The sequence below is a fragment of the Anser anser genome, assembly GCF_964211835.1.
Source record: "Anser anser genome assembly, chromosome: Z".
Lineage (NCBI taxonomy): Eukaryota > Metazoa > Chordata > Aves > Anseriformes > Anatidae > Anser > Anser anser.
The window spans coordinates 51,634,168-51,648,624 of record NC_139723.1 but is presented as its reverse complement, the minus strand read 5'-3'; the positions used below and the strand labels follow the sequence as shown (position 1 = coordinate 51,648,624).

Below are 14,457 nucleotides of genomic sequence, written 5' to 3'. Positions count from 1 at the left end.
CAGTAACTTAACTAGTGTTTTATTGAATGCTGTCCTTGGATGGGTGCACTAGATTTCTAAAGGGAGATCTGGGTATCCTTCAATGACAAAATTTGTATCCTGACGTTAACACACATTTGCTTAAAATATATACTTTTTTTTTTTTTTTTTTTTTTTTTTTTTTTTTTTTTATCCCTATCACTGTAAAGGGTGGAATGGTGGATTTTACTTCCTTGGTACAACATAATAGGTAATCAAAGCTTCTGTTTAACTAAAATAGCCTCAAACAGCATTACTTCAAACACAAAGTACGTGACATCTGAGCATATGTTTAATTTATTTTCTTTATTTACCAGTCAACCAAGTAGGTACAGAGTGATTTGGTGGTCGCTGACCAGGACCACAATTCTTCCAGAGAATCTTCATGTGATTTTAAGCCTAACTAACTTGTCCATATACCTAACTTGTGTGTATCTCAGATTCCCACATGCGAATACAGAAAATAAAAGACCACATGGTGGTAAATATACTAAAGAACAGGCATACCCCCAAAATTGCAAAACCTGTTTAACGTGGCTAACACTGAAAAGACTGCCTAAGTTCATAGTCTGTCAAACACTTTGCACAGTAATTCTAAAATGTGCATTATGTTTACCAGGCATTCCTCATTTTTATGTGCCATATTATTGATTGAGGTGGATGTTTCTTTGGAAGTACTGCCCCTGACTGTGAATATTAGTGTGGCAGTGGGATTAATGGTATACAGCTTGCCTCTCAACCTTTATTTTAAAGACTCCAAGAAAAGACTGCTTGGAAATTCTTACGTCAGTTAATGGAATCCAAGTGCTATTGGACAGAAACATCTTAGAAATATAAAGAGTAATTAATATGAATGACACTGTAGGAGCTGTATTAGAGACACCTAAAACTTCTGGTTTAATAAGCTCTGCTGCTAAGTGACTTTTAAAAAACATAATACTCAAACCTTACCTATTGCTGTTGCATAGCATTTCTAAGTGGCTTTCCTCTCCCCATCAAATACAGATCTTTAGTTGGCATACATCTTTCTGGATGTCCACCTATGTATAGACTTCAGGAAGTTGAAACTTTTGTATATTTCATACAGATAAGGAAATATATATCATAGTATATTCTATTGGGCCTGTTTAACTGTATTGTTGGCTAGTTTTATCTCTGGTTTCCCACAGCTCACCCACATTAGCTTTTCAGCTGCTGATGGCATGGCAGGAAGTTATTGATGCGTTGACAGTCTTTTATTATCCAGTCACATATCACTTAATCTTTCTTTCTCTGTGTAATGAAGGTCTGTGCTCATAAATGCTAAAGAATTACCAATGAAAGAAACCAACCCCTCCTAGCAATTCACAGAGAAGATAAATTGCAGGCCCACAATACAAACATGTCTGCAGTACTTTATCTTTTACTCTTTACTTTGACACAAGAACAAGTCCATACATGTGTGGTCAAAGTCAGAAGGGGGAAGGGGAGAAGGCAGAAGTAACACATATCGGAGAAATGTAAAACTTTACATATAAAAAATGCTATAGAATTATAGTAAGCAATTAGGACTGCATAGGTAATCCACTTCATGGTCTTTCACGATTTAGATACAGTTCTTATATCAAAGCTTTTCCAGAAGAATGACTTTTAGCCTGTAGTCCTTTAATACTCTTTCTCTGAATAAAGACATACTCCATTGCAAGAACATTTCTTATCAACTCCAGTGTTGTTCTCTAGGCAAATAAAATTACAAACTTAAGTGGTCAGAACAATTGTTAATGTCAAAGATACATAAAAGCAAATTTTATGAATCAAGATTCAAATAAAAGAAGGAAGATAAAGCCAAAAACTGCATTAAGATAGCTCCATAAAAGTGCTTATACGTTAAATGTAGAACAGATTATGTAGTACATCATGGAGGTAGCTTTTGGAAACAAATATGCATGATATACAAAAGTTTCAGTGGATAAACTGCTTAAATAAAGAAAATGGCACCTGATTAAAACAGTAGAAAAAGTGACAGACAAATTATAATGATGGTTTCAAGAGGTTATTTTAAAGATATTTGACAATATTTCTGTTATGAGTTCATCCGAGATCATAGATGTTGCAAAAATAATGGCCACTCTGTCATAAGAAGTGACTAAAAAGGGCCAGTAAAAAGCTCTCAGAGGATCTGTGACATACAAATATGATGGGACTGTAAGTTTCTCTTTCACAAGTAAAGGAAAATCCTTTCATTCTCTTACATTCTTCATAATTAATGTGTGCCTTAGAAATAAGACATGCATGGTGCAACAATGCTGACAATGGTAGTTTCTCATGAGAATGTACCTGGAGAATGGCCTTGGAGGTTAAATATCTGAATCATAGTAGGATGCAGGTCTCAATCTTACATGCTTTTCCCATGAAAAATGTCGGCACGGCAGGCTTTGTACCATTAACTATGTGAATAAATGACAATTCTACAATGAAACTAGTCCTGAAATTCGATTAAAGAACTATTGTTCCCTTATTTTCTGTCAAAGTTACTGGAGATCATAAATGTAGACCTGTATCAAACTGTATCATTTACTTTCTGAATCTGAATAACTTCAGCCAACCAAGTACTTCATGCTTTTCTGTCCAGCATTATCTGCTGTCCTGTCATGTGTCCTTTAACATGTTTTGATAATATATGCTGACCAGCTTGATCAAAACAGATTGTGCATGGAGCTTAGGGGTAGATGGTAAGTTCTTGTTTGGCTGACTCAGTTTTTACAGGTAAAAGCCAGTGAGTTTTATTAGTGAATATTCCTTATTTTCCAATGCTCAGAAATTTGTGTCTACTCCAGTAATTGATTTGATTGGAGAATCACATGATTCTTATTCAAGGAGAAGGTTTAATGCTCTTGGTCAAGCCAGTTTTTTTCAACAGACATTTTCTTCAGTGGGTATTTGTAATTGTAGTTTTTATTGTATAGTGTCATGATTGGGTACTTATCTTTGATTGTCATATGAAAGGCTTTTATTTTTGAAGTTCAGATGATATGAGCACACATTAAATTTCATGAAAAAACAAAGTATAATGCAGACTAAAATTCATGTAAATGAAGAATTTTCCTTCAATTTTTACCTGCTTTAATTTGCAAAACATCCCACTGAGTTCACTTTCATTATTCCTGATCTCTTCCATGAATGAGAGAAGTATTATATCATCTAACCACATGCCTGGCTCAGTGCAAGCTACTCATATATTTACCAGCCATGATGGTTCCTTATATATTATTACAAAGAAAGTTTTCTGTGAAGATTCAATCTGAGTATGGATTTGAATTGTCACTTGCCAGCCCTTATGAGTTCAAACCAGAAGGTCAGTAGATCTCAACAGATGTAAACACGGAAAACAAAAATTATTTCATTTTTCACCTGTTTCTCAGATAGTGAGAAAAAATTCTGCTTTGCTCTAAAGGCAAATACTATCCATCTTATTTCACTGCTTTCCGTATTTCTACCATATTAAAACTGTTTAATCCATCAAGTAGAAACTGCTGCTTTTTGCATAGTGAGCTGCCGTGCTGAGAAATTTAATATGGAACACGATAGCCTCCTAGTTATTAACATTATAATTTCTTCCAGTATTTTACTGGTTGCTTATAAATACATTTTTGTTACAATATAATAGTGCATTCATGGTCACGATTGTATACAGGTAGGAGTTGTTCACTTTTCTCAAATATTTGCAAGAAACATAAACAAAAACCATATGTTTCAAATATTTCACTGAATACCTTTTTCCACTTCTGTGCATGTTGTAGCCATTTGAGCCCTGTGGTGTTTCAAAATCCTACTACTTACCCTCATGTTTTATGACATATTCTTATCTTTCTGTACTTTTAGAAGTGTTTTGTGCTCTAAATGAAAGATTTTTTTCTCAACATTAACCCCCAATTCTTTTCCATTCCTGTGATTGTCACGAGAACAACATTGACTCCAGCTTTTAAACAGATCACTAGGTGCTTTTGCACTATAATCTTTGCTGTTTGATGTCATCTTTCTTAACATGGTCAATGTGTTCGCAAGTATTCTCTGAGTGCGACTGAATGGGTGTTCCGTCCACGTGGCATCTTCACTCATGTTTTGACATCCAAAATTCTCTAAGAAAGAAGGGTTTCTTTAATATGGCTCCACTGCTTGAATATCTTGCTGGCTCAACATTTCAAAGAATGCTTTGTGCTGTCCAGGCATTCTCATTAATTGCTAGCGCAAGAGATGGGCCAAAACCCAAAAACTCTGAATCCAACTCCTCTCCTTCCTCCACACCCCTTGCCTTTTGGAAACTTTGGAAAGCTGAATCCAGACACAGAGCTGAGTATTGCAAATTGGCCAAACCCCAACCTCCCCCCACCTTAGGGGTTTTCCAAATCTTAATCCAAAATGTACTGCCTAGTCTTCTTTTTGTCCTCATTTCTTTGCAAGATTCGTAAAAATTGAGTATTATTTCCTTGATGATACTTTGGCAGTTTCACCTGATTGATTTTAGGCTTGGTCATGATGGTCTGTCTGCCTATAGAATGTGAATTTTGACAATAAGAAAAGGAAAGTGGAATTGAATCCTATTCGCATTTAAAAAGCAAAAAGACGTAAAGAATTACCTATGTTCTACTGCAATATAAAAATAGTACAAGGCAAAACACTTGTAAAAAAATTAGAGATTCAAAGGGGTCAAAAAGTATGTGAGCTGTTTGGTTTGGTTTGGTTTTGTAACTCATAAACCTCCAACTAAATTTCAGCTGGGATGGTTTACAAAAATATAGGCTCCATTCATATAATATTCAAAAGCAACATCACCAACCCCAAGTGTTGCTGTGAAATATCCCTAGAATGGTCAGCTTGATAGCTAAAATAATGAGACTTCTAAAAATTGCATGCAGATCTGGTTGTTTATATCTGGTCTCTGGTATGTGAGTCTTTAAAGATCATGCTTTCTGGTTATTTTTTGCCACCAGTAAGCCTAGAAACTTTTTATGAAATGTGAAACTCTTACATATGGACATGACCTCAATCTGGGCCTCTGAGGTAAAAACCCAGGAATGACTATGAAACTGGTCATGGATTTCTGAGAGTTATCAGCATAGCACAGTTCTCTTGCTTGCTTGACATTCGTGGCAAGATGTGGAAGTGCTCCGTTAAGTTCAGGAAAGTGTTCTGCATTCAGTGACAATTTGCTGACATGCTGCTCATAGTATATGGTTTATTGCCATACATAGTTAAACAGAATTTACTTTAATGTGATTTCTCATAAAAATGATCAACATACCAGTCCATGCAGCAAAGACTACTGGTTTGCACCTTCAGAGGTATTGTACAATTCTGTGCTCTGTCATTGACTTCCTGAAAAAACATGGTCAATCACGGTCATGTTAGTTAATCTCCCTGTAGCTATGGTATCCTGCTTGTGAAATATAAAAACAGTATTTCCTTTATTTTATGGATTGGTTAGATAATATGGTGTGTTACTGCTAGAAACCGTTAGAAAAAGCTGAGATACCATACTAGCTGGGAGGTAAGAGGCATGAAAAGACTGGAATTAAATAAATTGCACATGCTTCTGAAAGTAAGCTTGAAAAAGAACACACAGCCACACAGGAGTAGGGGAATCAGTCTTGTGTGAGGAGGAAAATGTAGAAGACAGAGTCTCACTTTCCAGAAGGAGAGTGTGAGTGAGCCCACTCAGAGACAAGCATTGGGATCACTCTAATAACAGGAATCTATTTAGTCTACCCATAAGGAACATGTCCAAAAGCCGAGGAGAGGTATTAGGAGTTTATATATATGGCATCCTGGGAAAAGAATAAGCCTGAGAGAGAAACACTGGAGAAATGGTGGATCTGTGGTTGTCTGTTGTACCTGGAATTCTCCAGTAAAACAGAGAGAGGAAGCAATTTTGCATCTGCTGTTGTAGAATTCCCCTGTTTTTTGTTGTAACTCAAATCTTAAGCATGTCAGTTCAAGATGTTAGGCTCATTCACTAAATTACCACATCCTTCCAGTGGAAGAAAAAAAAAAAAAAAGTGAATATAGTGTTAAATAGTTACAAAAAGCACGAAAAAATCTATAAAATTTCATTGTTTTTGGAGATAAAATATGATTCATCTGTCAAAGGTTAAAGGTTGTTACTGAAGCACAAGAGGCATCTTTACTAATTCATAAGGTAAATGGTGACAGTATAATAAAGTGAGGGAGAAGGGTCATTATAGTATATCACTTCAGTGAATGCAGTTAAATTTCTAGAAACAGTCCTCCTGCCTGAATTTATTCCATCTGTCCCTATAGTTCTACAGAGGAAGCGATTGCCCAGCAGAAAGTTCAAAATATGTTTCAGGTGAAAGTATTTCACCAGTCTGCTTTCTGTCCAGTTAAACAAATCAGATTGAGTGGTGTTAAGTATCATTTGGGTCTTGAGGCATCTTCTCACACCAGATGTAGTGGTCAGGGGGGTGCCTCAGTCAGAGAGGTCACAGCCCACTGTTCCCCAGGTGACCTCATTGGACCCTACTGCTCTTGGTAGCCAGCCTCTCATAGAGGGCAGTCTGGATGAGTCTGAAAGCTAACCTGTCTCTCTACTGGCCTTCTAGGTTATAAGTGAGGATGTTCATACTCCTCAGAGCTATATTGTGAGTTTGAATTGTATCTCAGATTAGAGGCCTGGACAAAGCTTTAGTATGCATCAGCAGCTTAATCTTTGAAAAAAATGCTTTAGTAATCACAAGCTGTGTGCATATGGGTGAGCTTCACATTGGCAGTCCAGAATATCTCAGGCCTTATAGCTTTCTTTCACGTCTAGTAATGGCACACATGCATAAATGCAAATCTTCAACTAAAGCACTGGCTCATTCTTACTTCTCACGTTGCATACTTGAAAGCTCCCAGGTTCTCAGAAATCAAACCAGGCTTGTAAGAGAAAATATAATAATAACTGTTAACTAAAAAAAAAGTGAAAAGAAATAAAAAATCCTAGTTGCTACAGACCTGATGGCAAAATAAATAAATAAATAAATAAATAAAAATGTCCAGCCTCCAGGAAGAGACAGGTGGCTTCTGAGTGAAAACGGTAACATATACTCCCCTGGAAGATCAGCTCCAAAGCTGAGTTCACTCTTTCCTGCTATAAAGTATATTGATGTTAACAGTTTTCTCCTGCTTGCACGTGTGTTTTTCAAATTAAGTATTGTTAAATCTGTAGAGCTTAAAATACTGCTTCAGACACCGTTCTTTGCTTCTGCTTTCATTTCATATAATCTGCCATAGGTGTACAGTGCTGATAACCAGTTCTGCTTTTCTCACAAACAGATGAAAACCGATTTCATTTAAACACCTGGCAGAGGTGGAGGAGAAGTGGAGCTATCAGCCACATCAGAAACTGGAAGGGGTAATTTTCAGGGTATGGAGTAGCCCCCTAGTACACATTCACTCTCCCCTAAGACAGTGAAGAATTTGTTTGTAACATCAGGGTTTGGGGGTGACATTCATCAAGTCATACTGAAAGCAAACTAGAACTCACTGATCTCCAGCATTTTTCAAAATATAGTTTTGAAATTGATCTTAAGGGAGACAGGACTTCAGCATTAAGATCTTGCTGAGAACAATTTCTGTCTTACTGGTTAAACAAAGCTGGGCACAGTAGGCACCATCCCAGTGCCTAACACATCCCTTGAGGTTTCAGCTATTTTTTTTTCTACTGCAGGTAGAAGTCTTCAGTGCTCTGAATCCATTTTGGGTGTACAACAGAGTGTGGAGATGATAAGGGCATGATGCTTTGCACGTTTCAGTCAATGTTACCTTGTATGGGACATATTTTCCTTCTTACTATAGGCTTTATCATTGAGTAGCTATGCAATGCAAAAACAAATATCCTCACCCCCAAACTAGCGCACCGTATCTAAAATGACCTTTCAGCAAGACAAATAATGAACACCATACAAAATGTGTATATGCGGTATAAGAAAACCCTGAACCTGAACAGCAGGCTATGGAGAAATGCAACTCCAGAACACTTCCAGGCACTTCATGTCTTAAAAGTCATTTTTCAGTAATCTACACTGTTTTTTCAGTTCATTTTTTTTCAATTAGGAATGATTCAAATGAGCCTTTAGGTAGATGCAACACAGCTCTGTAGAAATTGGCAGATATTGGGCATGACTCCTCATTAAAGCTGTATGCAAAAATTTGAGTAGACTTTTCTTTTGGTCTTGATTCATATGAGTTTCCATTCCCTGAATTTAGCTTTGATTTCTAGGTTCAAATATGTGCAGAAAACCCAAGGCCAAACTATTGGAAGTATGATATTCACATGGTTTCACGAAAAAGAATCATGAGGTTTGCATGAGTTTCTTGTGAAAAATAAAACAAAATTAAAGAGGCATTCAGGAATCTGACAGAATATCAGGTCAGGTGAATTTCCTACAACTTAAAGTGCTGTTATGAACATCTTGCTGCTCCGATATTGATTAAACATAATTGAAAAAAAAAAATTATAGCAAATCCTAATTTTTACATGTCTGAACATTGCAGGCCACATCATTTGGCAACATTAATTTCCTTCGTGTGCCATCATTCTGCATACAAAATACTCATCAGCTGCAATGGGAGGTCCGTGAGCAGAACAATGGCAAGGCTCTACATCAGATACAATTAGGCTCCAGTTATTCTAGTTTAGATGACTTAGTTGACTGTTGAGAGTTCTGTACTGATAAGACTCTCCAAAACTTTCTTTTCAAAACCCTACCTTTCCCAAAGTTGAACACTAAATGCCTTAATTCCGGAATTCTGAAATGGGCTTAGGCACTGTTTGTGCAACGTATCCAGTTTAATGCTGGGCAAAGAGAGAAAATATATATGGTTATGAATATGTCCTTCTCAGTTACCATCATCCATCCACTGTAACACATCTAATCATAACTGGAGCAGTTTGGTCCTTACAAATAAAGCACTGATCATTTCACCTATTCGATATCCCAAACCTTGCTGTTCACTATAAAAATTTGGCCTTGAGAACTGGGAATTCCAGGAATTAGCTGTAATTACTTCTCATATGACGTTAGTCTTCTTGGGCCAAGGGAATATAGTAGGGGAGAAAACAGCCAGTGTTAGTTCGGGAGTTGTATGGAAAAAATCAGTTTGTACAACTCTTAGGTTTTGGTTGACACTGCTGGTGAAGCAAAGTGTTTGGGGGTGTACATTTGTTGTTGTTGTTGTTTAGTTTCCTGGGTTTTTCAAAGGCAATCTGAGAAGTCGTAAATTCTGACATGGTGCCATCCAACAGTGGTTTCTCTGCTGCTGAGCTGAGCATGGTGCAATGTGTTCCATCCTTCTGTCTTCCACAGAAAGTGGTCTCTGAATTTTCTGTGGGAAAGGATCTGGCCATACAAAAGACTCACTGATGGTAGAGGACTATTAGTATCCATTTTAAACCTTTTCTCATCCCTGCTGCATTTAGTCCACCTAGCTGGCTTTTCAGTCTTCCACGCTGTGTTTCCTAGCCTGCCAAGTTCAAAGGTCCCCAACCAGGCTGCTGCTGGCCAGAGCAAGCTGAAATCTGTTTCTCCCAGTGTTCCTAATTATCTTTGTTTCTTGTTCCAAATTTCTCTCTTCAACCTAATTTCCCAAGCCCAGTTCTGTCTAGTTTCTCTCTTTTCTGTTTGGCCTTCAGATATCTCCGGTATTTATGTTCCTGTTCCTGCCCTGTTAAGCCAGACCCTCTTCTTTCCTCCTGACTCCTCAACATCTGTAAACCCTTTTTCCTCTCAGTTCCTTCCCTCTTCCAAACTTTGTATCCCTCCCCATCTGCTCATCAAGCTTTTCCTCCAGGCTGTTATTCATTTCTACTGATGTGCAGTTCTTTTAAATGGTCTGTGGTCTACACTTGCTCCCTTTTCCTCTATGACCCCAGACCTGATGCCCTTGGCAAAGTTTCCCTCTGCTCTGCTCATTGCTAGCATATTATTCTCCTTCCCCAACACATGTGTACATTATTTTTCTCCTCTACTGAGGTAAAACAGCCAAAAGCTTAGGGAAGAGGAGGATTTCTGCATGCCCATCTGGACCTAGCATGCCCTGCAGCACCATAATCTTGCAACTGCAAGAGAGGTCCAAAACAGCCCCATGTGGGAGAACGCCTACTGCATTGAGAAAGAGTTTCTTGGTTTGCAATTTCTGCTTTAGAAAATAAGAGTCAAAAAAAAAAAAAAAAAAAAAAAGAAAAAAAATGAAAAAAAGCTAGAGACTTCAGGCAGTGCAGGGGCATGGGTATGCAAACTGGATGAATCCTGAACAGGGTGAGAGCAAGGATTTGAAACTCCCATCTGTCAAGTTAGTACTTCAAAGGCAGAGTTCCCAGATTTCCTGAGGTGTGTGGATCCTGTCTTTCTGTGCAGAATCCTCTGTCCCATAAGCTCACTTTCCTTCTAATGCAGAATAGAGTGGTTTTTAAATTAACTCCAAAAAGGAAAAAAGTAATGACAGAAAGACTGTCACTCAGTCCTGGTAGAAACATACCTGCTTCACAATTTGGGATCAGAGTTAAACTCCCTTACTGCTAAACAAATGGAGGCTCTTTTTGAGCTCCAGAGAACAATTTACCTGTAGTAAATACACAATTGCAGTAAAACATACGTTCTCCCTGGCAGATTTCAGCATTTTCTGATTGGTGCCTTATATGGCATACGTTATACATTGACACAGATTAAATTTCTCTCTTGACTGGAACAATGCATGCTTAGGAGGAGTGCTAGTGACCTAGCAGTATGCCCGAACAGCTCGTGGCAAGTGGTGGAGCAGAGCTCCTGGAGGACGGCTAGCTGAGGGCAGAGCACTCCCTTAGCTGTGCCATTCTGCCTCTCTCCTCCTCCTTCTCCTCCTCCTCTCTCCCTCCGTTTTCTTCCCTTCTGCCTTCGCCTGTTACACTTTCCCCAGACCCCTTGGCTTTGTTGTGCTGCACGTCTGATTAGCAGGAGGGGGATTGGCTGCTCGCCGGCTCAGGGAGCGCTTCCCCGCAGCCCACCCCTACCCACCCACCCACCCCTGGGTCAGGAAATGTGAGCAGGGCTAATGGAGGCGGAGAAGCAGGGCTGAAGTTCGCACCAGCGCTGGATGTGACAGCAGGCAGCAGGCAGCGGAGCGCTTCGCAGCTTGCTCTGTTACCGACCCCAAGTCCCGCACGGACCCAACCATGGAGGGCTGCCGCTGGACCGCTGCTGGCACCCTGCTTCTGGCTTCCCTCCTCCTGGTAAATACTGTTTCTTTCGCGTAAATGTGCCTCACTTGTAGCTGATACTGTGTCTGCGTGTACATACGCGGGTGGGGATGTTTTTATTCCTTAAGATCACCGATGGAGTTTGTTTTGAACAAATCACGTATACTTTATCTTTGCTAAAGTACTGCAGACTTTGAGGCTTGATATTGTGGGTTGCTGCAGGTAGAGCCAAGAAGTTGGTGTTGGCATCACTTTTATAAACTCGGAGAGCAATGACTTGTGAACGGTGATTTAAATGCTTGGGATTTGGAGAAGTGCTGTTCCTCCCCCTTTAAATCAAACTATAGCACACTAATGTTCCTGGAATTTTCTTCCTTCCTTAAAGAGAGAAAAAGAAAAAAAAAAAAAAAAAAAGGAAAAATATTTTTTGCTGTGCACATGCAGAGAAACCAGGTACAGCATGTACTGAACTTTTTCCTGCAGCCAGCTTAAATGAGCTCTTATTATTGCTGTAACTTGTTGGAGAGACAAGTTTATACCAACTTTTGGAAGATATATTATGTGATATCTGGTATACTTCAAGGCTATAATGTTGATCATTATTGTATGATTTTCTTGCATAATTCCCCTGATTATCCTGATAGGATGCTCTACAGCTGAATGCTGTAGCTCTGCTGTTTGATTGAGATTAAGTGTTCCATTGTGACTCATACTAAATTTTATAGGTGTGTTTGCTATCAGAAAATCTGCAGTGAGAATATTAGTATATACACACTTTTGATACCATAGTGGTCTTGGAATAACTTTATGTGTTGGGTTTTTGTTGTTGTTGTTGTTGTTTGTTTGTTTTTTTCTGAACATATGCAAATAGAAAAGAATCTTAAAGAAATAAAATGAACTTTGTAGTTGCTTGCATCTTCCTATTTATTTGTATGAAACAGTCTGTGCTAGTTATTGCAAACTAATGTCTTAACACATTTTTAACCACATTTTTAACTAATCTGGACCTAAATTAGTGGGATAACTATATTCCAAATGCTTAATAAAAACAATGGTATGATTTTTTTAAAAAAAGCTTTTAGATATTGAATCACTAAATGGCATTTCATTACTGGAAATAAGAAAGCTACCAAGACTGAGATTTAAATTTCCAGTTTGTTTAAAGGTCTATTTTTCTATTTAAAACATTGAAATCACACAAAATGGCATAAAGTCCAGCATTGGTTCTCTTTCACATATGAAAATGAGAAGTTTATAACCTGATGACTGTAATATACCATGAGCCAATCCTGCAGTACTAATTTAGAGAAGATCAACAGGAGATATGACTCAACAAGACTATGTAAGGACTGTAGGATTTGGCCCCATATTAAGCTCATACTCATAACATTTATACTTCACTCTGCTGCTTGTGAATTAAGTTCTCAGTCCCTAATTCATGAAAATAAATAGTGTATTCTGCTGCCAGCTATTATGCATTATATTCCATACTATACAAGTTTTTATTTGTATGACTTACCCTGCCTCAAGAGATTTCCCACACACACACCTCCCACCAAATCTCTTTGTGGCCTTAAGAACTGTGATGTGAAGCAAGCTTAACTTTCTTTTTTGAATCAGACCATTCTTTTACTCTGTCCACAGACAGGAAAATCTCTTACTAGCTTTCAGCAGGAGATTAGGTAAACATGCAAGAATTTGACTTCTAGGTTGGATAGAGATAGAGATAGAGATAAATTTAAGATACCTTGGTCTAAATGTTGCTACTGTAGTTTATTGCAGCATGAATTCATACAGGGTATGGCTCACTGATGTTTTTGAAAAAAAAAAAAATAGGCTCATGACATGGCTGTTAGCCTTATAGGTACCAGCCTCTAATCAAGTGGGTGGTATGAGTTCAGAGCTATGGAAATCTATGTCTGGATTTACGTTTTTCTCTGAACTTGTTTGTTTCTAAAACCTCTGTCTTGCCTACACTGGGCAGCATGAGCAGCCTACAGTCATGAAGCACTCCAGTAACATCAGTAGAAGTGTTTGCAGTTTTAAGCACTAGGGCTTGTTAACAGCTGCTCACAGGACTAATCTTACAATCATTCATCAAATGCCCTTATATTTTCAGTAAGACACTGTACAGAAGAGTAGTGCCTTTGCTCTTTGATTTGCTTCCTAGCTCCTATAATGATCTTGCATAGCCCAGATACAGTTCCAGCCCATACACACAAAATGCTAAAGGGAAGGACAAGTCCAGAGGCACCATCCGTGGCATCCCCTCATTAGCCAGCAGATACAGTCTGCTTCAAGGCAGACCACCTGGAACGGTGTAGTGGTGAGTATAGCACTCCATCACAGTTCTTAATCTTCTTCAAAATAAATAATTTTCAGTTGAGTAATAGAAGAGAAGGCTGCTTGATTAAAATCTGTGGGGTTTGTACTTTATTTGATAACAGCCCTAGAATTTGCTCCGTGCCCAGACATCCAGTTTCCCTCGTACAAATGGCAGTTAGGTACTTTCACAGATACTTTTAAGAATCTGAGCTATAACTCCAGTTGCCTGTCTTGAAAAACTTAGATCAGATCGAAAACAACTTGAAAAGACAGTTTCTCTCTTCCCACACTAGGCAGGTATTTGGAGGATTTTGATCATTGCTCTGCGAACTTTTGCGTGCTAAGAAAATATTAGTACACCACTTTTAAGAGAAACAAAAGAGAGCAGGCAATCTGTTCCAAAGATTTCCCTTTCTATTGGTTTAAAAATAACAGTCTAACACAAGCAAATCACAGTTGTCTAACTCAAAGGGAATGTGGCCAAAACCATAACCAGCCATTGACATGCGTGTTCATCCAAACTTGAAGTCAAATCACTTCATGTCAGAAGGGCATTTAATCACATTTGCATTTGTTGTTTGCATCTTTTCAGTGGCTTTTTTTAGCTCTCTGGATTGCTGTTGTGTTATTTACAGAACTAACACTATGAACTGTAATAAAGTACATGTGTTTTTTTCTGAAGGATTTCTTTCTTTTGCTGTGCTGATTTGTACATGGAAAATAGTCAAATACAATAGTCCATTCCTTCCAGGCTCTTTGGCATCATATTCTCCTATTATCTTACTGGGTCTGTCTTGGATGACCACAACCACAGTTAGCAGTGGAATGAATATAATGCTTCTTGTTTACATCTGAATGTACAGTGCTTGACAGTTTTTCCTTTCATGTGTAGATAGGCA

The 14,457-nt window shown here is 38.3% G+C and overlaps 1 protein-coding gene across 1 annotated transcript in view; it reads left to right on the top strand.

The window, feature by feature from the left end:
* Positions 1-10,242: 10,242 nt before the first annotated feature.
* The window catches only part of LOC310889524 (ADAMTS-like protein 1), a 204,627-nt gene continuing 200,412 nt past the window's right edge, over positions 10,243-14,457 (top strand). The window contains exon 1 of the mRNA XM_083817104.1: positions 10,243-11,266. Within this exon, the coding sequence (XP_083673230.1) occupies positions 11,210-11,266 (57 nt within the window). The 5' untranslated portion in view covers positions 10,243-11,209. The remainder of the gene's footprint in view (positions 11,267-14,457) is intronic.